This window comes from Eptatretus burgeri, chromosome 16, assembly GCF_056783735.1.
Source record: "Eptatretus burgeri isolate ZD-2024b chromosome 16, Ebu_testis_v1, whole genome shotgun sequence".
NCBI classification, from domain to species: Eukaryota; Metazoa; Chordata; class Myxini; order Myxiniformes; family Myxinidae; genus Eptatretus; species Eptatretus burgeri.
In genome coordinates, this window is record NC_140976.1 from 41,183,159 (window position 1) to 41,204,677 (window position 21,519).

General features: G+C 44.2%; 1 protein-coding gene across 8 annotated transcripts in view; it reads right to left on the reverse strand.

Moving 5' to 3' along the window:
• The window catches only part of LOC147010935 (uncharacterized), a 234,455-nt gene that overhangs the window by 28,532 nt on the left and 184,404 nt on the right, over positions 1 to 21,519 (reverse strand). For all 8 annotated transcript variants that reach the window (XM_085859819.1, XM_085859817.1, XM_085859816.1 and 5 more), the window contains 6 exons: positions 16,919 to 16,987; positions 11,822 to 11,989; positions 11,063 to 11,337; positions 8,334 to 8,491; positions 7,362 to 7,455; positions 958 to 1,066 (listed from right to left, as the gene is read on the reverse strand). In XM_085859819.1, coding sequence (XP_085715945.1) covers positions 958 to 1,066; positions 7,362 to 7,455; positions 8,334 to 8,491; positions 11,063 to 11,337; positions 11,822 to 11,989; positions 16,919 to 16,987 — 873 coding nt within the window. The remainder of the gene's footprint in view (positions 1 to 957; positions 1,067 to 7,361; positions 7,456 to 8,333; positions 8,492 to 11,062; positions 11,338 to 11,821; positions 11,990 to 16,918; positions 16,988 to 21,519) is intronic.

A 21,519-nucleotide genomic window follows, 5' to 3' on the forward strand; every position in this document is an offset into this window, starting at 1 on the left:
ACTGTAAATGTGTTTTACTTTTTCTGACAGCAAAACGCAGACAGAGGAGGCATGATGTTTTCTGGAATGCCCGGGAGCACTCTTGTCGATATGTTTTGGCGGTCTTGTTGAGTGTGAGCGACATCGACCTTGAGTTACCGATATCGCCTGAGCTGGGAAGATGCAGATTTAATGAAATATACGAAGGCCAGATCAAGAGCAGATTGCCAATTGTTTTTTTCTGTTAAATGAAAGTATAATGTCGTCTTGTCATCATACAGAGATGAATTGTGACGACATTTTAAACCCTTTAAAACCCTCGCAGCCATTTTACCAGCTGCTATCAGGAAGGTATGAGAGCATGCGCCAGAGCAGCTCGTCGCTGCGTCCACTTTCCGCTGGTCTGGGGTCCACCCCAGGGGCCTCCGTCTGGCCATCCCCCAGGCAGATGCCTGGCCAATCCCCCATCGATTTAACAAACCTCCATATACCTGAGTGGTTGGATCTTTCTCTCAGGAGCCCAGGGTGAGAGAGCTGAAAGTCCAAGGAGCTCAAGGTTCAAAGGGTTAAGCATATGATTTAAGCTTATCTCTACTGGTTATACGATTTAAACAGCAGTAAAAAAAACACACAATTCTAGTTTGTTGTGCGCTGATTCTCTTATCGATAACATCGTCATTTTTACAAAAAGCAAGGAGAGATTCTGTATCTTGACCTGAGTACACTTTCATCAGCCTTTCGAAATTTAAACTTTCTCCAAATTGCGAAATCACTAATAATGACAAATCGCAAACTGAACTTTTGCTCTTTTGCAAAAGTGCAGAAACCCATTTTAAATGTATTGATCAGACACAAATATTTCTTCCTCGTATGGATATCGAATGCAGAGAATGGTTTCATACTTCCATTTGCTGTCATTGAGAGGGTTAATTAAAACAGGGACAGTGAAAGCAGTGAGCAGAGCAAAGATATTCATACCTTGAACTGCAGACATGATGATGGGCTTGGGCACTTCCCACTGAGGCTCTTCTTGGGGCAAGTCTACCACTTCATTGGTTTGCAAGAAAAGTCTCAATCGCTCTTTGTCCTACAAGGATAAAAGTCGCAAAATGAGAGATGTCCATTCCTTTTCAAGTATACTACAGTAGTAATAATGAAAATTATTCTGCATTTCCAACAGGAACGAGAATAATTTCAAAAGGAAAATCATTTCTGGTACTGAATGAGAACAAAATCAGGACACACATGAAGGTTGAATTATTATTCTTTCGTATGCGGCACATCATTGTGTGTGGAATCATCTGCTTGGGGTGCAGCTGTGCCGCTGATGTAGTGCCCCCTGGAGCAGTGCAGGAATTTGGAATTTGGCAATGGTTGCGGTGATAGCTCACCTACTCTTCACAAAGGACAACACAGGATCTTTACCGTCCACAGACTCATGGTCGTAGAACAAGATGCTGAGTTTAATGTCCATCTGAGGGACACATTGATGAATCGCCTTGTGTTTCAAAAACCAGGCTGACAGTTTACAGCAGGCAGAGACTCAAAGCCAGGCTCGACAGATCAGAAGTGAGTGTGCAGACCTTTGAAGCCATCCCCACCAGCTTTAAGGTTGAATTTTTACACTCAAATTAGTCATTTAAAAAATAATAATAATTAGAAAATAATGTCGCATCACTGGGCTAATGCTTCAGTCACATTTGGCTTGGCGGCCATAGGGTCTAAAAAAAAATCTACGGCCACTAGCAATTATAGGGTGGCCGCAGTATTTCCACGGTCACACAATGTAGCAGTCACATATGTTTTTATTTTTCGGGTAGCCGCAAGGGGTATTTAGAAATTGTGGAGACCGAAAATGTGGGGGTTTCGTACGGTCTTTGATTTGATGTCACACGGTGACTTTAGGGCGTCCCTGCAGCGGTCATATAATTTTCAAGGCAGACGCAAGGTAGCCGCAAGGCGACCGCAGGGGGCCCTAATGCGAACGTAATTTTTTTTTGGGGGGGGGGTTGGAAAAAATTCATTTTTCATTGATAAGAGCCTACGGCAGCCGCACGAATAATGCAAGCCCACCGTACGCCCTACGTACGGTCGACGTGGAACACATCTACGTCATGGCTGCAGCTTGTCGAATTGCTACGGCCAACCTAGAAATTAAAAAAGTAATAACTCCGCGCTTTAATTCCACGGAGACCCCTACGGCCTGTAAAAGATAGCCATACGGCATAGAGGCCACCATGAGGCCACCTCAGAAACTCTGCAGCCACCGCACGTTTCTGTCAATTCGGGAGGGGGGGGGGGGAGTACGGCCGCCGTATCCTAGCCGTAGAGCAAATGTGACTCATGCTTTATGCGATGCCGCTGCACTGAAGCAATATGCTTCACAAATGACCAAATTAAATGAAACTACGTTCGTTTGAGCGGAAAACACAGCTTCCGCCGGAGTGCATCTCCATCCTGCAATTCTCTTAAAACAAGTTTATTTTGGCAGTCTATGTCTACTTCAGGGATTTACCAATCGGACAGGAACATGCAATTAGGTGGAATCAGACGACATGTATTTTTAAGAAATAACTTCATTAAAGGTAGATGAGACAAGACAAATGTAGAATCCCAGGATCAAAGGAAGACTGGAACAAGCAAACAAATAAATAAGCAAATACACAACAATACATACTGGGTGTAACAAACCTGGCAAACCGGATTTGTAACAAGCTAGAAATGAGGATGATCCTGATCGATGAATTTTGATAATGGCTGTTTAATCGTGCTACGTCAGATCCATAATTCATAAATCATATTGTGTGGAGTCATTGGGGTAACTATCAGTATTAAAACAAACATAATTGTGTCTTTTGGTCTGAGGTCAATCTACATTTTGTTTTGAGCATGAACTAAATGTTCCAGGAGTTACAGTGTGGGGTTGAATATATGCAGATGGTGGAATTGGGCTGTACTTTTTTGAAGGAGCGGTGACGGCAGACACTGATCGAACCAAGTTACAGGACACGGTCTTGCCATGACTGGAACAAATGGTGACTCGATTTGTCAGCACGATGGGGCACCAACGCACTTTTGGGCTACAAGTCTGATAATTTCTGAACGAAACATTTACAGAATGGATTGATCATCGTGGACTACTGGCTTTCCATCCAGATCACCTGTTCTGTTGCTGTGTGAGTTTTATGTGTGGGAAATTATTGAAGACATGGTTTACGTGACAAACCCCACAAATGTAGACGACTTGATAAAAGCAATTTAGCTATAATTTGACGTTTTTTTGTAACAAACCTGAACTTTGCAGAGCTATGTGTCGCAATGTTACAAAAAGGTGTGAAAAATGTATAAAGAATGAAGGTGATCACTTCAAGCAATTTCCGTAAAGTCATGAAGTTGACATTAAAGTATGAAATTTATGTTTGCACAAGGTAAAAATAAAGATTCTTAATTTACTAATGTTTTTGTTTGTTTGTTTTGGTTTTCATTCGAGAACAGAATTCTCGGTAAAGTAACTTATGAAACACCCTGAATGTAGAAAATTAAGGTGCCACGAGCACATAATTTCTTTCACACACAATTGGGGCCGGGGGGGGGGGAGGAGAAGGTAGGGGGGCATTCATGCAGAACGCAGTTTCTGCCGCGGTGACATCATGTGGGCCGGCTGTCATCATGGTGCCCATCAAATCATCGTGGGCCACACGGTACACAGACACAACCATCACCATGAGGTTCCCACCCCATCCTCACCTTGCCTGGCACCTTGCCTTGTTTTACAGAGAGGACACGTCAAATTCCACGTTCCTATCTTGTTCCCATGTCAACCATACCGCCACTCAGGGCATACATAAATACACAACTTTCACTCCAACAGGTCCCTGGTTACAGAAAATATTCGAATCTACATGAACACACGGACCACCCCAACTTACCAAACAAGGTAATTTGTACCCTCTCCAACGTAACAATAGCGTGTAATGCGAATGCGTCGATGGATATGCCTCTTCCCATGTAAGACGTCAACCTACTGTTACGTTTCATCTCAAAAGTCACATGAATAATTAAAGGTCACGTGAGGGAGAGTACGAGAGAGATAAGGAGAAGGGAGATAACATTGTTATAGTCTGCAAGACAACGTTAAGTTATATAAGAACTCAAGTTATAGTCATTAAGTTATACAAGAACTCGAGTATAGAGTCAGGAGTGAAGTCAGAACGTCAGTGCTCCAGGCGAGATACTCTTCGAGTCTTGGGGGATTTCAATGCACACAGGAACTGATAGGGATGGTTATGAGACGTGTGAACTGTGAACCAGAATATCACTAAGTTCCTCGTGGACTAAGGGTGGCTGGTTCATGATTTCAGCACAAAAAGGCTCATCACAAGACTTGTTATTCCAACACTGGTGGTATGGCAAAGGAGTTTGACCATGTGCTTATTCATGGTCGCTGGAGGATGATCCAGAACTGCAGGGTCTACCAGAGTGCTCAGTTCTGCAATACAGACCACAGGCTTGTTGTAGCAACTCTGAAGCTGCAGCTTAAATCCAGGAGGCTGGATGTTGGCAAGTTCAAGTTTGAGAGTGTTGCTGAGGAGTTTGCGAACAGGCTGAGTGGGGATTTCGGGGCAGGGGGTCTGGGTGCTTTGGGGAATCCTGAAGAGTTGTGGAGTGCCTTCAAGATCACCATCGTTGATGTTGCCGGTGGATGCCTTGGAACGCACCGTAGGGCGATGAAGCAATTTGTCTCTCAAGGGACACTGAATTTTGTCTCTCAAGGGACACAATATTGATCAGAGTCGCAGAGCCAGGCTCAATGGCAAAGCTGAGCTGTTCAGGGAGTTGAGGTGTAAAACTGTACATGCGATGAGGGTGGGAAAGGAGGCCTATGTGCAAGGAATCTGTGAGGGCGTGGAGCATCAGTTGTGGTCAAAGTGATTCTCGTCCTGTTTATAGGGGAATTTGTGCATTGGGTTCCTCCAAGCCCATCCCTCAATCGACTGCAGTTAGAGCGGAGGGTGGTGGGCTCTTGACAGAGGAGTACGAAGTGAAGGCCCAGTGGGCCGGATACTTTGAGCGGTTGTACCAGGCTGCTCCACCAGCTGTTGAGTTGGATGTCAGGGTGTTACTATCCCTATTGCTGACCCTTCAATCAACTGCGATCCACCTTCATTTGTGGAAACACATGCTACGGTGAACTGCTTGAAATGGGGTGAAGCTCCTGGGATCTGTGGCATCCATGCTGAACTCGTGTCATTGCATGCAGTTCTATGCTCTGCCTGGAACACAGGCATCATCACAACTGACTGGAAGAGGGGCCTTGTTGTCCCTTTCTGGAAAGGGAAGAGTGATCGCCAGGACTGCAACAATTACCAAGGGGTGACGCTGCTCTCAGTGCCGGGAAAGGTGCTTGCTCGGATAATTATTGATAGGGTTCGCCACCATTTGCTTGAGCAGCAGCGCCCAGAGCAGTCAGGCTTTACACCAAAGAGGTTAACAATTGACCGTATCCTTGCCATTCGGGTCCTCATCGAACACAGACGAGTTTCGGCAGGGGCTGCTTGCTGGGGCTGTTGGCTTAATGGTTTGTCTTAATGGTGTCGGAGTGGCGACCCATCCAGGATTGTGTCCAATAGCCAAGGAGACTGCTGAATCAGCACCAACGCTCTGCACAGAGTATCGTCCCAATCTTCTGCTTGCAGGCAATGTTGATCTCTGCAACGCATTTGATTCAGTGAATCGGGATGCCCTCTGGAGGATTCTTGGTCTTCACGGAGTGCCACCAAAACTGATAAATATGATGTCTGAACTATACTCTGGTACTGAGAGTGCTGTGAGATGTGGCGATACCATCTCCAACTTATTTACAGTTGTTACTGGAGTTCGTCACGGGTGTGTACTGGCCCCCACACTTTTCAGCACTTGTATGGCCTGGATCCTGGGGAGGATGTTGGAGAGATCAAGCTGTGGTGCATTGTTTGGGAATGTCAAGTGCTCTGACCTTGATTTCACAGATAATGCAATCATCTTTGCAGAGACTCTGGATATCCTTTTGGGGGTCCTTGAAGTGCTGATTGAGGAGTCAGAGCTGCTGGGATTATGGGTTTCCTGGGTCAAAATTAAGATCCAGGCTTTCAATGACGTCTTGGATGCTGCTATCCTGTCTGTACCTGTTTGTGGCGAGGATGTTGAGGTCACGGATTCACTGACCTTGGCAGTGATATTCATGTCTCTGCTGGCTGTGAGCCAGAGGTCAATATACATCTGGATCAGGCCTGGGGAGTCATGGATTCAGTGGATTATGTGGTGTGGTGTTGTCGGTACCTGTGCAGGAAGACGAAAGTCCAAGTTTCCAGGTCCTTGGTGCTTCCAGTCTTGCTCCTCGGATGTGAGACTTTGACTCTGACCAGGGATCTGAAACAGAGACTTCATTCCTTTGGTACCAGGTCTTTTCAGAGAATCCTTGGCTATCGCTGGTCAGACTTTGTGTCCAATGAGAGGTTTCTGAGAAAGACTCAAATGAGATTTGTTACCTGCATAGTCTGTGAGCGTCAGCAGCGGCTGTATGGACATGTGGCTCATTTTCCTGACGCTGATACTGCTCACCAGATTCTCTCAGAGAGGGAGCTTCGTGAGTGGAGGAAGCCAATGGGCCGTCCATCTGCCTCATAGTTGCAACAGTTTGATCAATATCTCAAGGAAATGGGGATGGCCAAATGGAGGCCCCTGGAGTACTGGCGAAAAGTGGACGCAGCAATGCACCACTCCGGCGCATGCTTCCATACCTGACCTGACTTGATTAAGTTATACAAGTACTCGAGTTCTCTTCTGCAAAATGATTGAAGGACAAAGGACCTTTGTCCTGTTATACCCAAAATTTAATCAGTTCATCTTTGTATTACAGTCCATATTTGTGCCAGGTCTTATTGGAATTCATTCAGTGCTTCATAAGTTATCATGGTGACAAAATACCGATAACGGATAGAAGCACAGAGGGATCACCCCAAAACAATGCCCCTGGCCGTCAGCTGCAGAGGCATAAAATTACAAAGAAAGTGGAAATTATTTACAGAACTTGCAACAGTTTTGAGATATTCGTAGGACAGCAGCATGAGCTTGATTTCCAAAGATGTTACAAATAATCCTTAACAATCATCATTTCTACAAAATTATTTGAGCTAAATATTATGATGAACAACAGTCAATGTTTATATTATCCTTGAAGCATAACTACAAACACCTTTTGTTTTGACACAGGGTTCTCATATTTATGAATGAAGCAAAAAGCCAATGCCATCCCAAAACATAATATGTGGACATCCAAGCCTCCCATCATCTTTTGATTTGAAAAACACTGCAAGGTAACAAAAAGTAAAATAACATTATACCTTGTCTCTAAGCATGCTGGTCAACAAGTGCAGAAAATAATCCAAATCCTTCTGGCATTCCTTGTTATTTTGGCTGAAAAACTTGGAAAGCTCCCTGGAGAAAAGGAAACGGTCAACATCATAAAAACAATGCAAAATGAATATTAAGAACTATAAAAAATTGAGAGCATATAATAAACTAGGATACTCTTCAACAACGCAACGTCGCCAGATATGCCTCCATCCACATAAAAAGAAAAATTGCTGCCAAACCACGTGACGGATGACGTCATCACCCCCCCCATTCCCCCCCACCCACGCCATACAATTTAGCCCTCGATGACCTTCAACAATTTTCATACTAATCAGATAAAGTGTTCAACACATGCAATTATGATGTCACAACGAAGCCACCTTGGACATCATAAAAAAAATCACACTTATTTCCCATTGGGAGTACATGACATGTGCCAAGCTTCAATTATTTTCATGGAGCGGTTTCAGAGCTACTGGCCCTTTATGCCTGCCCGGTGCTGGCCCTTTAGACTTGAGTCGACGTAGTAATAGTAGAGGTCCAAAGTTTTTCCGTTTTTCCTTTTTTCCAACATGGCTGGCACAACACATGACCTGTGACATCATAATTAACATTAAAACATTCTACACGAGTAGTTACACTAATGGTGAAAATTTTGTGTCAATTGGATAGGTGGTTGCAAAGAAAACTGAGAAAATTAACACGGACAGATGTATGACCCAAAAACATCATGCCTCTGGTGAATTCATCAGCAGAGGCATCAAAAACAGGACTTGTATAAAGCAGTAACAATAGGGTCTAGCACAGCACTACAAACTTGCTTCGAGTGAGGAAAAAGAAGATATAATGTGACGGCCCTGATGTTTCAAGCAAAAAGGCAAATTCATTGTTATCAAAGTAACCATTAGCAGCAGCCAGATGAACTCAAAAACTCAATGAATCAGATTGTAAAAACTTACACGCAAACTTCAACCAAAGCCTTCAGATCAGTTTCAATGACATTATGCTTCTGAATGAAGAAATCGCATCGTTTGTCAATGCCACACACTGTCTCCACTCGAACTAGTGCTATGGAACTGGACAGGGTTAACCTGTGCAAAATGTAGAGCTGGTCAACCTGTTAAGTGACAGGGAGAAAACAAAAGTTTGAGCCAATGCGAAAAAAAAAAAAATCACACACACCACAGGTTTAGAGTGCTGGTCACTTCCTGCCTTGTCCCCCTGGCTATATGCACTGGTCATATCTTTGGAAAAAGCAAATTGGGAAGGTCCTTGGACCTCTCTTATGAAATGCAGTAAACCCTTAAATATCATGGGGGTTACGTTCCAAAAAGAAAGGTGCTGCGATATCCAAAACAGCGAAAGTTAAAACCAAGGACCTTTGTGAAAAAGGAGGTTTGGTTCCTTGGATAAGAGAAAATGGAAAGGGAGGTGGGTGGCAGCCAAAATAACCATATCATAATCAAAACAAGAATGGCACTCTTTGACGTTGACAGATTTGTCCCCACCCACGTTATTCCAGGATTATACATACTTGTCCCAAGTTTGATTTAAATCCCTGAACCAAGATTCAAAATAGTAAATAATTCTAGCTGCCAGAGCATGCGTCCGATCAGGTTGGAATTTAAAACAAATATTCCCCATGTCTACTCCATCATAGCTGTGACGGTTCTTGTCGATTGACGAAGTGGCTCAAGAGAAATTGTTTTTTTAAAGATTTTCGTTCAATCCAATGTGGCTGCCAGACCATGTGACCTATCAAATATTCGTGAACACCCTGGTATTGCCAAGGCTGAGGGAACATGTACGTGAAGTTTCCCCTCAATCTGTCAAACTGTTCTGGAGAAGAAGACTTTTAAAGCTTAATTCTTCAAAAAAATCATAGCTGCCAAACCCTGTCACCTTGACATCATAGGTCGAGAACTTTTTGTTCCTCATAGCCAAACGATCATACCTGTAAAATTTCGTCCCAATCTGTTAAGCCGTTTCAGAAAGGAAGATTTTTGAAGGCTTTTATGTAAAAAAAATTAAACAAGAAAAGAAAAGCTGCCGAACCATGTGAGAGATGGCATCAATCCCCCCCGCCCCCCATACAATTTAGCCTGAGATAATGCTCAAAAATTTTCATTCTGATCGGATAAAGCGTTTAACGTACTGTATTTTCGTACGAAGCCACCTCCGACATCATCAAAAAAAACCATCACACTTGATTCCCATGGGGAGTACGTCACATATGCCAAGTTAAATTTTTTTTCCATGGAGCAGTTTGGGAGATAGTTTTTTCCTTTTTTCCAACATGGCTGCCACACCAGGTAACCGATGATGTCATAAGTATCATTCAGACATTCTCTGTCAACAAATGTAACATTAAGACATAAGTATCATTAAGACATTCTATGTCAACATTAAGACAACAAATGGTGAAAATTTTGTGTCACTTGGATATGTGGTTGCAGAAAAAAAAACAGAAAATTAGCATGGACAGACGTACAGACAACCCTGAAACATAATGCATCTGGCGACTTTGTCAGCGGAGGCATAATTAATATGTAAAATAAATATAAATTGACTTTACAACGAAGTAATTCCTTGGCAGAACTGAGCTCCTATCCACCTATAAAGCTTTCATCCGCAGCTTGATGGAGTGCTGCTCTCCCCTCTGGGCTGGCTCCCCTGCCTCACATCTTGCTCAGCCTGACGCTGTGGAAACCAAGGCCTTTAAGATTATTGGAATCTCCAATGTTGAAGTTGGGTGTATGGGCTTATCACTTTGCCATCGCAGACAGGTCAGTGGTCTCTGTCTTCTACCACCTCCTTTCTTGTCTTGCACCCTCTGCCCTTTTTGTGCTTTGTCGTCGCCCTCCCCCCACCCCTAAAGTTTCTGGAGGGCTCACACGGTCCACCATTAACCCCCTTTCTGGTTAAAGTACGTAAATGCAGGATCACTGGTCACACCACTCAATTGTTCCTCTTTTTTTACAGATGTGGAACCAAGTTCCACATCCTCCAACCATCTCAGATCGTCCCCCATCCAAAGCAGTGATACATTTTCTACCTTTGTTAATCCCTTCACCCCTCCCCCCCCTCCTCCTCCAAGACAGCGATTATTTTCCACAAAAGGTCATAGGTTATTACCCTACTCTGCTTTTTTGCACTTTATGCTTGGGCACCATAATTAACAGGTGCGCGAGAAACACTTTGGGGAGCACTTGCGGCAAAACTTGCACTGATATTTGCCTCACTTTTATGGATATACATATACCACATGGTATATTCATTTATCAATGATGCGTGAAAAACTACGAAAGGCTTCTGGTGCAAGATAACCACCTACGTGGATGCAAACAATGACTCACAACTTTGCCCAAAAAATGTTTTTTGTTTTTTTTTAAAAACACAGATAGTAAAAATTAAGCTACACGATAACTGCATACCATATACAGAGAAGTTGCTCGCGAATGGACAAACCATGATATTTAAGGGTTTACTCTAAAGTACAGCTCTTCCATAACTTAGCCTTACCATCAGAGGAAAAAAATGGCACAATGACCCAACTCAATTTCCCCCATGCCTCATATTACCCTCCAGACCCCATAAAAATGGTCACAAATGGTAAAGTGGTTTGCTACCAAACCATTTTTCCAACAACAGAAAGTTTATTGCATTTACACTGTGAAATAAAGAATACCTGAGCAAACTGCATCTTCTTCAGTTTCTCTGCAATGCCAGAGTTGAGAAGGGATGCATAGACATCCTGAAACTGTTTTCGGGAGTGGAGAAATGCTTGGATGTAGGGCATTAGGATTGAAACGTAGTTTTGAAGGGTAGGGCATGGAGCATAACCTTCTGTCTGCAATTCTGTCGATACGACATCTGATAGTTTGTGTAGTTCACAGATCTTCAGGAACTCATCCCGCAGTTCCCAAAATGTGCGCTTGTTTTTGTACCAGGATTGACTGTTATCTGAAGAGGCGGAGAAAAAAAAAAACTGGTTACATTAAATGTGTTTTTGCTGAAACTTTGGGCAATGATACAGCCATGTGCAACTCCACAAAGTTAAACTACAGTGCAGTCATTTAAATTCGAAAAACTAGTGTTCGAAAAACTAAAAATCGAAAAAAAAGTGCAGTCTTCACCACAGAGTGGACATTTAAAGCTTCGAAGTGTTATTGAAAATTTTTTTTTTCTACATAACAGTTATGGTTTATTGGTGAAGACACGAGACTGGAATCCCAGAGTTTGTATGTTCAAATACAGAAGGTAAAGAAAACTAATATACCTGATTCCTCACGAAGGTCAAATGTCAATAAGGCAGAGCTCAGGCCACTTAACATACGAATGGCACAAAAAAGCACACATCACTTTCCATTCATGTGCTGAACCTCATAGTCATTGGAACCTTACATAAGTCAAATTTCTCGCTGATATTTTTAACTTGAAGATGTACCTGTAATCTTGGAGTTGTCAGAGTGGACATGCAAAAATGTGACTCCCTCCTGTTTACAAAACAGTTTTTCCAGAATTTTGTCATCAGGAATCAAAAGTTGACTTTTAAGTGAACTCCAGCGGTGGCATTTTGATGGAAACACGTGGGCATCGGTATCAGCCAACATGCCTGTGGATGGCAAACAATACAAATTAACAATCGACAAGTAAGAAGAAACAGTGTTTCTCAACACAGTCAGTAAACAGTACAGTATTCCCCACCGATGTACAGGAATATAGGCTGAACTATAAGCCTGTTATTTCTGATTCAAAGTCAGAAAGTTAGTTCCATTTATCAGACTCAGTGGCATAATGGCTTGAGCAGTCACTCTGAGTCCGGGAGGTCGATGGTTTGAAACCCAAGCCCGAGTCATACTAAAGACTTCAAAAATGTACGGTGTGCTTCCTTGCTAGAGATAATAAAAATAAATAAGTCTGGAGACGGCAATGGTTCACGAGCAATGTACAAAGTTCGCCTTTTTTATTTTTTGACCTTCAAGGGGACGCCACGGGCAAACCGGCGAGAATCGGGAAAAAAGTAAATGATGAAAGTTGTAGTACTCGAAGAGCACTACTTGCATACCAACTTTCATTCGAAACAGTTGAAAACTCTAGGAGCTCGATGCCCAATTTATTGATTTTTTTTGACATTTTCTAAGTTCGTGACCTTGTGACCTTGACCTTGGGACAAAAATGAAAAATCGAGCTCCGTGGGGCTATGCAGGTGCCATTGGGCTAACCAAATACCGAAACCCCTGCCAGATTCGACAAACCCCTCGGAGAAGATGTAACTTGAAATCGGCTACCCCCTAAAAACATGTTTTTTGGGCGTGGCTCAACCCATAATGGGCGCAGCACGCCCATTCTCAGGAAAACACAACTCGATCATGATATAAACCTCCCACCCAAATTTTATCAGGATAGGATCAAAACCCACGGAGCTATGCTCGGGACAGACAGACAGACAGACACACACCCATAACGAATATAGTGTTCACTTAATGACTCGTGAACCAATAAATAATTTCTTATAAAGATGGTCGAAGAAGAAAAACATTTTTTTGAGCAATTGGGAAAGAGCCAATTTTATTCGGTGCATGGTTATTTGTGTGTATTGTGTATGCTTTCAGCACTACAGTTTAGTGAAATGCAGCGTCTATTAGATGGTCATTAAAACAGACAGCAGACAAGGAGCAAATGTTGGAGGGAGAGGGGGGAGAAGGGGTAAAGGGGAGGAGAGAAGGGAGGGGGGAGGGAGACGCACCAATAAACTGAATGAATGAAAGTTACAATATCATATTTGGTTTCCGCATCGCAATTTTGCTTAATAGTGGTTAATTTATTGTGGTAGAATGTGCTGATCACGTGCCTCTTGCTCTATCGCGATCTGGTGTGGAGGAATACACAACTCCGCATCTCCATCTCATCTCACAGCCCCACGCTGCCCTCCATCACATATTCGGTTGATCTTTCGATATCGTGCCGCACAGACTGTTATCACATGATATTTTGCGGTCATGCGATATAGTTTCATATCGCATGATTTAGTTTGTTATCGTGTGATATTGCACGATTTAGTTTTCACAAGACTTATAATTACATTGTGGTGTGTTCGTGACAATAAATAGTTATGAAGAAGACCATGTGGGGTTTTAGTGAAATAATGCAAATGAAACATTATAAAATGTTAATAAAATCTTTCAAAGTAAGAAGCAAATTAATTCAATGATGAAGAATGTTGGTTCAACTGGGAGGTAATGAGAAAGGAAGAAATAAAGAATGAACCAAGGAAGGAAATAGGGGCAGAATGAGTTGATTTTTTTCGAGCAAAAATATTTGTTTGTTTGTTTTGAAGCAAGGAGGTGAAAATAAGATAGAGTTGAGGAGCATGAAAGAGAACACTTGGTATAAAGCAGAATGAGGCACATATCTTGAGAGGTTTTCACTAATCCTCATGGACAGGTTCCTGAAATGGACCTGAAATGACAGGTTCATGGACAGGTTCCAGCACGAGATGGACGCTGTCATGTCACCTTATACATAGGTCTATAAGATTATACGTAGGTCTATAAGCAGACAAAGATCACCTTCACAAAGTCTGATAACCCTATGACGTTGACCTTATCTCAATAACCTCAAACGCCCTCAATCAACATAATCATCATCAGTAAGTACAATTTTACATGTTTTTCATTTTTGCTAGGGCAGGCATCTTAACCAAGTGATTTTTTGTGGTTTAGCCCAACACGGGGTTTTTCAAGAATGTAACCCCCACAAATGGGGAGGGTCTGCTATTCAATATAACTTGTGTTTGCTTTGCAACTCATTTACATTTTATTCACAATGTTGCACAGACTTTGAAAACAATTGAGACGCTGTGACTAAGTTTTCTTTTCAAAACTTATGTGAAGCAAAAACTTGTGCACAAATGCAAGGTTGCAGAGCACTGTGAGTAAAGGCAATTTATCTGTGTATTAATGTGATGAAAAGATGCCCCCCGCCCCGCCACTCAAAAAATAAAAAATAAAATAAAAACCACATTCAACAGGATGATTAAGGAGGAATCTCCTCCTCTCCATACATGCCAACCTATGGGGTTTATCTGTGCTCTGTACTTTCAATGCTTCAAACAAAACATCACAAGGCAGCAGCAAGTGTGGCTGACTTGAGCAATGCTAAGGTGACCCTGAAAACCAAGGGTCCTGACAAACAGAGGGTGTGTGTGTGTGTGTGTGTGTGTGTGTGTGTGTGTGTGTGTGTGTGTGTGTGTGTGTGTGTGTGTGTGTGTGTGTGTGTGTGTGTGTGTGTGTGTGTGTGTGTGTGTGTGTGTGTGTGCCACACAACCATCTTGTTTCGGTACCCCTTGATACTTAAGAATTTTCAGATGTAGCCAGCAGGATACATATTGTTGCGGTTGAGGAAATTCGCAAACCACCATTCAGGTCCCGTAGGTGAGATATCTCTGGAAGTACATGTGTAGTTAGCCCCAAACCCGTTGTTTAGAGGGAATAAATGTGATTCATTCGGGCTGCAACCCTTTGAGATAGTCGTTTTTCTGTTCTATCTTTATTTTGAACCACCACGTCTCAACCGCCATGACACAATAACCACCGACCGCAACGCCGCTTCACAACAACAACGCCAACAGCCACGACCTTTACCTTCACAACTCGCTCCTGCAAACATCGCATCACCGCCATTCCAAACGTCGCCATGGCCATAAACCACCACAATAAACCCTCCACCACCTTCACTTCTCCTTCTACCGCCATTCCCACACCACTTGTGAGCACCGAGCGTCAGGCTGTCCTGGACTCGTACAAGGTGCGTGCCGAACCGCGAGTGCAAAGTGCGGCCTTTCCGAGGAGAATTCGGATCAGGAATGATACACGCCCACTTCTGATCCGTCCAATCAGCAAGCGCGGGGAGGTTTGGCCCCGCATCCAGGCGCTTCGGTGTGGAATCGCGATATGCAAATTCTAGGATCAGGGGAGACTCACGCCCCTTTTTCTCCGTCCAATGGGCGAGCGTGGCTCCACCCCAGAGCTCGTTCTGATCCAGAAATTTGCATATGGGTTCTCCTGCCGGACTATAAAGCGCCGAGCGAATTTAGTGAGTTTTTCGGAAGAGTCAGTCTGGAGAGGTCGGAGAGCCGAGTGGAGCTCACAGTCTGTCGGGGTTCGGAGTCTGTCGGGGAGCTGCAGAGAGGGGAAGCCTGGAGCTTGGAGCGCGGTCGAGTCGGATTGGAGCGCGGAGTGAGTCGGGAGGCGAGGGCGTACAGGTGGTTTGCTGCAGTCGGCTGAGGAGAATTGCGGAAGAGATCGAATAGCTCGGGTCCGAGGCAAGGAAGACGGCGGTCGGCGACGAGCTCGCAGTGGAGTCGCTCGTCGCGGGACCCAAGCAGGCCAGCTATCCGCTTTCCCCAGAGCATCAACAATTCCCCCCCTTTTTCCCCCCCGGCGCTGAGATAGTGCGAAAAGGGGGCCCCGTTCCCACCCCACTCCAAGCAGTGCCAACGAAACCCGCGAAGGCGCGCGGAGTCGGGGCGCCGCCGCGCCGCCACATTTGCGGCTCATCACAAGACACAGGTAGGATCCACCCGGTCTCGCGGACCTGACCGCTCTTTCAGGTCCCGCTCAAATATTGGCCCACAGGCCCGTCTGCCCCCTTGTCTTTGAGGGTGGCCCTTTTCTTTTGCTTTTGAGTAAATGTGTTGTTGGCGCCGTCTGTAAAGTAAAACTGTGTAAGTGTTGCCGTGTGCTCGTGTAGTCCGTAGTAGATCTGCATTGTTGTGTTTCTTTTGTAGCATTTGATATATGTGCATAATTGTTGTAATTGTATATGTGTGCTCTCCGTGTGCCGTGGAAGAAATGTGCATTATGTTGAACTGTTTTTTCCCGTTTCGCTTCGTCTTTTCTTTAATTGAATCTCCATCTTGCTTCACGTAAAGGGTTGGTAGTGGGCTTAATACGCCCGATAATTAATCGGAACCGTCGAGGCCGACGATAACACCGCTCGGTTATCCCGATAGTATGGAACGGGTCGCTTAAGTGGCCCGTTTCCGGAGTCGACCTGCGGCGAGGTGTGATCGCCCGGTCTACCCTCCGCGTGGGTACTTAGGTAGGTCGAATTTGGCGAACAACCCTATCCCACGCGGAGGCCGATTGGCACGATCGTGGTGAGGCCGAAAGGCCCACCCGTGACTAGCTCCCGACGTTAGTCCGAGAGGGTCACGACAGAATTGTCCGTCCGGTGGGAGACGTGCCGCGATTCGAGTTACGTGGCCGTTCGCACGCCGGCGGGCACGAATTCGCAACAATATCAACATTACATGGGAAAAATCAGCTCAGCTTGTTTGTTAAAACCACAGAACCACCCAATACCTGAAACAGCATCAGCTGCTACACTGCCTTTAGAAGCCATTTTTGGCAGGATCGTCAACCCACACTAATTCAAGAATATTATTTAAAATGAAAGATGTTGTTCTGCAAAAGCCTTCGGTTCGCATTGTAAATCAGTACACACTATATTTATACACCTGGTGCAGTTTAATAATTACCTTTCAAGAACGTGCAGTAGCTTTCATCCAAACACCCGTCAGTTCTACGCTCATGTTTGCACTTGTACGCTGCAAAAATTGCAAGTAAACAGAATTAAAACATCACCTGCACAGGAAAAAAGGTCATATTTTAAAGCTTAACGTGTTGAACAGATCATGAAGAAATAAAAATATTTCAGGTGTTGAGCAAAACAAGTATGTTTGCAACAGGTGCACATGCGTTTGTCTTTATTATGATGGTGGTTCAAATTGAACCTTAAACTGATTTAGAAAAGGCAAACATGAACGAGTCTGCAAGAATGGCCATCTTGGTGAACAATGCAATCACCAAGCGAGTTGAGGATATCATTTTTAGTGACCGACTTGTTTCTCTGCATAGAAGTGAGCATTAGTCTTGGTAATGTTGAGTTCATCATTCGCTCAAAGATAAAATTACAAAAGGTTTGAGTGAGACGTGTGCCAAGATGACCGACATTTGACCAAAAAGCATTGCAAGTCGTGGGTTAGCAAACACGTCGGGAGTCATGAAGAAGTTTATAATGAAGGCATAAGGAAGCTTCCCCTCCGAAGGGAGAAGTGCATCTTTTTCTAAAACTGAAGAATGAAAAGCAATCGGTAAGCTGTTCAGAATTATCAGCTCGATTCAGTAAACAAGGTGATTTATTTTTCCTTTCCAAAAGGAGTCAATTGTGACGAGTAGCAGGATGGGGATACACCAGCACAATCTGGAATCAAAGAGGGGTAAAGCATGCAGAAACACCACCCTGAATCTCCAGCACTGAGGAAAGTTGGAGCTCAACATTCTGTGAGCAAAGGAATGGTATCGGAGTATTGGGATTTTTGTTTAAATATATTTGGTCTTGCATCCTCAAGAGGTGTTCAAGGGATATGCAAATTGCTTTACTTGAATACAAAAGATTCATGCACAGTACTCCTGCAACCTCCTCTGTGACAAGGTTAATCCAGCAATAAGAAAGCAATGGCTTCCGTTTCCAGTTTTTGAGGCAACGGTTGGTTCTCTCCAGTGGCCTGTGCCGACTTTCTCAGACATAAGTTTCTGGTCGTTGTTTGTCGTGTTTTGACTTTATTTTGTTGCCTCCATGTTTACTGAGTGTTCCTAGTTTGGTTTTGTTTCAAAACTTGTGCTAATTAATTTGGTGTGTATTCGTCAGTTTGTCATATCGGGCTTCACTGAGGCCTACCCGTCTTCCCTTCTATGTACGTGATCATGTTTATTTGTATTTTCTCCTTATTACCATCAGATTATTTTTCTCCACTTTTTCCTCCACCCTCCTGCTATCCCTCGCAACTATACCCTCTGTCTCAAGTCTTAAAATATAAAAAATACAACAAACAAAATCCCTTTTCCCTCCTCACCTGAAACCCCATGTCTTCCTGTACCAACGCTTCTTCCTCCTGCCGATCTACCATCTTCTTTCTCCTTTTGCTGACCCACATTCACCAGACACTTTCACAATTTTAGATCCTCATGGAGGATCTCTAAGGCTTACTCACGTTGTTGTTCTTCATCTTCTTCTTGTGGACTTTTTTGTTTCACAGCCTACAGTTTTCATCGTAAATTCCTGAAACTTGGCATATATATGTAAAAATACCCTGCGCAGACAGTAACCATCTCCAATTTTGAAAATTCCTCCGAGAAAAAAAGTTATGACGTCAAAATACCTCCGCTAATGGAAATCGCCTAAAAAATTATCTCCAAAACTAGGCAAGCTTTTTGAATTCTGTTTGCGGGAATCCAACAGGGCATTAGCAGAGATGAATTACCGCACATATGACGTCATATCAATTTTTATGACGTCATTCCTATTTTTTGACTTTTTGTTTCACAACCCAGAGTTTTCATCGGATCTTCGTGAAACTTGCCATGTATATGCAGAAAGCCCACACGCAGGCAGTAACCATCTCCGATTTTGGAAATTCTTCCGAGAAAAAAAGTTGACGTCATAATATCGCCGCTAATGAAAATCGTCTATACCATTATCTCCGAAACGAGGCAAGCTGTTTGAATTTTGTTTGCGGGAATCAAGCCGGGCATTAGCACAAAATATTATTTATCACAAACCTGATACATCACAATGACGTCATATTCGTTTTTATGACATCATTAAGAGGACAAGGATCTTAGCTCATTTGAGCTTGTTTTTCTTCAACCTTTCCTTTACCTCATCTTACCTAATCTAAATTTTTATTATATTTTATTTTTAAAATGTTTTCACTTCTCACCTTCCACCTCCCATAACCATGTGATTTCTCTATCCCCTCTTCTTCTTCCTGTTACATTCACCGACCTCCCATCTTCCTTCTACTTTAGCCAATCCACATTCACCATACACCTTCATGGTTTTTTTCTTCAACTCTCCTTTACCTATCTCACCTAATCATAATTAAAAAAAACGGTCTCTTAAAATGTTTCATCTTCCTCTTTTACATGTTTGCTTCTCTGTATTGTATCACAATCTATGACTCTTCTTTTTCTTCAAAAGATTGTTTTCAATTCGACCTTTGCTTCATCCCGTGTCTAACAAGTCCCACTGTTACGTTTCTTTTCTCCATTCTCTTAATTATCCTTTTCCGAGAAAAGGCTTTTCCATCCCTCACATAATGTATTTAATCACATCTCTGACTTAAAAAAAATTTAAATCCCAGTTTGCAATGCATGTTCGTGTTCCATCAATTGTCTCTTTTTTCAACTTCAGTGCAAATTCACCCCTTCGACTTAAATCTACCTCCTCCGAACCTCTTACCTGTTATACTGTTGCGGACGGGGTATCGGCGGTGAGCACGACCGCGAGATGGAGCTACAAAGTCGACTCCACCGAGCACCCGGAATTTAGATCGTACCTTTTCGGAAAACTCTGAAAGTACGGGTCCCTTATCGGACCGTGAATCGTCAATAATTCTGCCACGTGGTACAGGGTTATTTGCCAATCTTCAAAATACCGAGAGATCCAAGTGGCGAGTTACCGAGTATTCACACCTTCGAAGGCACTCGAACGAGCCGAGCCGTTTGCGTGCTCGACCCGTGCGCAACCCGAGTGGATGGTTGCGGAAGTCCCGTCGGTCCAAATGTCCCTTTACAGTGGCAACCCTTTATAATTCACCAACACACGCTATGCTAAGCCAATGGAAGAAATACAGCAACAAGCTGATACATTTAACACATGGGTTTATATATAATGAGGCGGGGGGGGGGGGCACGCAAGAAACAGAGTTATCTGAATACAGAGATGCAAGGCAATTTATGTACAAGCAAAGAGCACTTATATAATTCCTATTTACTAGACTGGCGCCACAACACACACACAAACCCACACCTTCGAAGGCACTTCGAAATGGCAACCCAAAATAAACTGTGGCTACAGCCTTTATTGAGGCCTCCAGCTCGGAGGGAAAGGCGAGCTGAAGACCAGTGCCTGCCTCGGACCTGTCCAACTCGTGTGGTTTGGGCGAGCCGATTCGAACCAGGCACCAGCGAGAGGCGAGCAGAATCCAAACACGTGCCAGCCGCGTTCAACCTCCTCAGCTCCGCTCGGCACTCATCCTGACAACCAAACCTCTCCTCCGTATCCCAAACTGTCGAGAAGGCAGGAGGTTTCTCTGCCACCTCTCCGAGTCTCCGAGTTGAACGTCAATGCGAGGGCCGACAACTCCACGCCCGTTCAACCTGCCCGTCAGATCGACCACGACCCTGCCTGCTTGATGGTCATAAACTATCTCAAACATTCGCTCGTCCACCGACAGAGACGGCGCGCACCCCTTGCGGTTCTTTTGGAGGGAGGATCTCTCAAGCTCTTGCTGTCCGAACGCGCTGCACCCTTATTCACCCTGTCTCGGGGGGGGGGACGCCTCCACCCTCCCTCACTGGACGGTTTTGGCGCGCAGAATCGCTCGTCGCCCTGTCACTGGCCAAAACGAGCGGCAAGTCTGTCGATTGGCCCGGGGGCGTCGCGCGGACCGCCTTTCTCACCGTCGCAGGTTCTGATTGGCTGAGGGGCGGCCACCCCACCCGTAGCACGCAGATTGGTCGAGGGGCCGCCGCGAGGTTCCTCCTTGAACTCCGCCCACCAACCAGGCAGAGGAAAATTATTCTGCATAGGCTCCGCCCACGTACGTGCTGACACGCACGCAGACAATGGCGTCAGTCAGAGTGAGGTGAAGGTGATGGTGATGGTGATGCTGGCGCTGTTGTGGTTGATGGTGGTGTAAAAATAAAAGAAAACCCTGACTATCAAAGTAAATTTGCAGCGCATGTACATTCAATTACATGCGCTGCAAACAGACATCTCTCTCACAATCAGTACACTCCTCAACATTTCAAACATGCTATTTCTTTCCTCTCATCACACCTCCTCCTCTTCCCAACCCCTCAAATATTGTACTCCCCATGCCGACTCCCTTCTTCACCATACCACGACCAAGTCTCATCCTTCCCCTCTTCCCACCTCTCCCATCGCCGTCCTGCCCCTTGGTCGTGCCTGCTCTCATAGTCTCCTCTCCCTCTCAAAGCAACCTTAACACTCTTCCCTCTCCAAGCTTTCTTCTCACCTTTCTCAAAAACTCCCCCCTCATCCTTCTCCCTC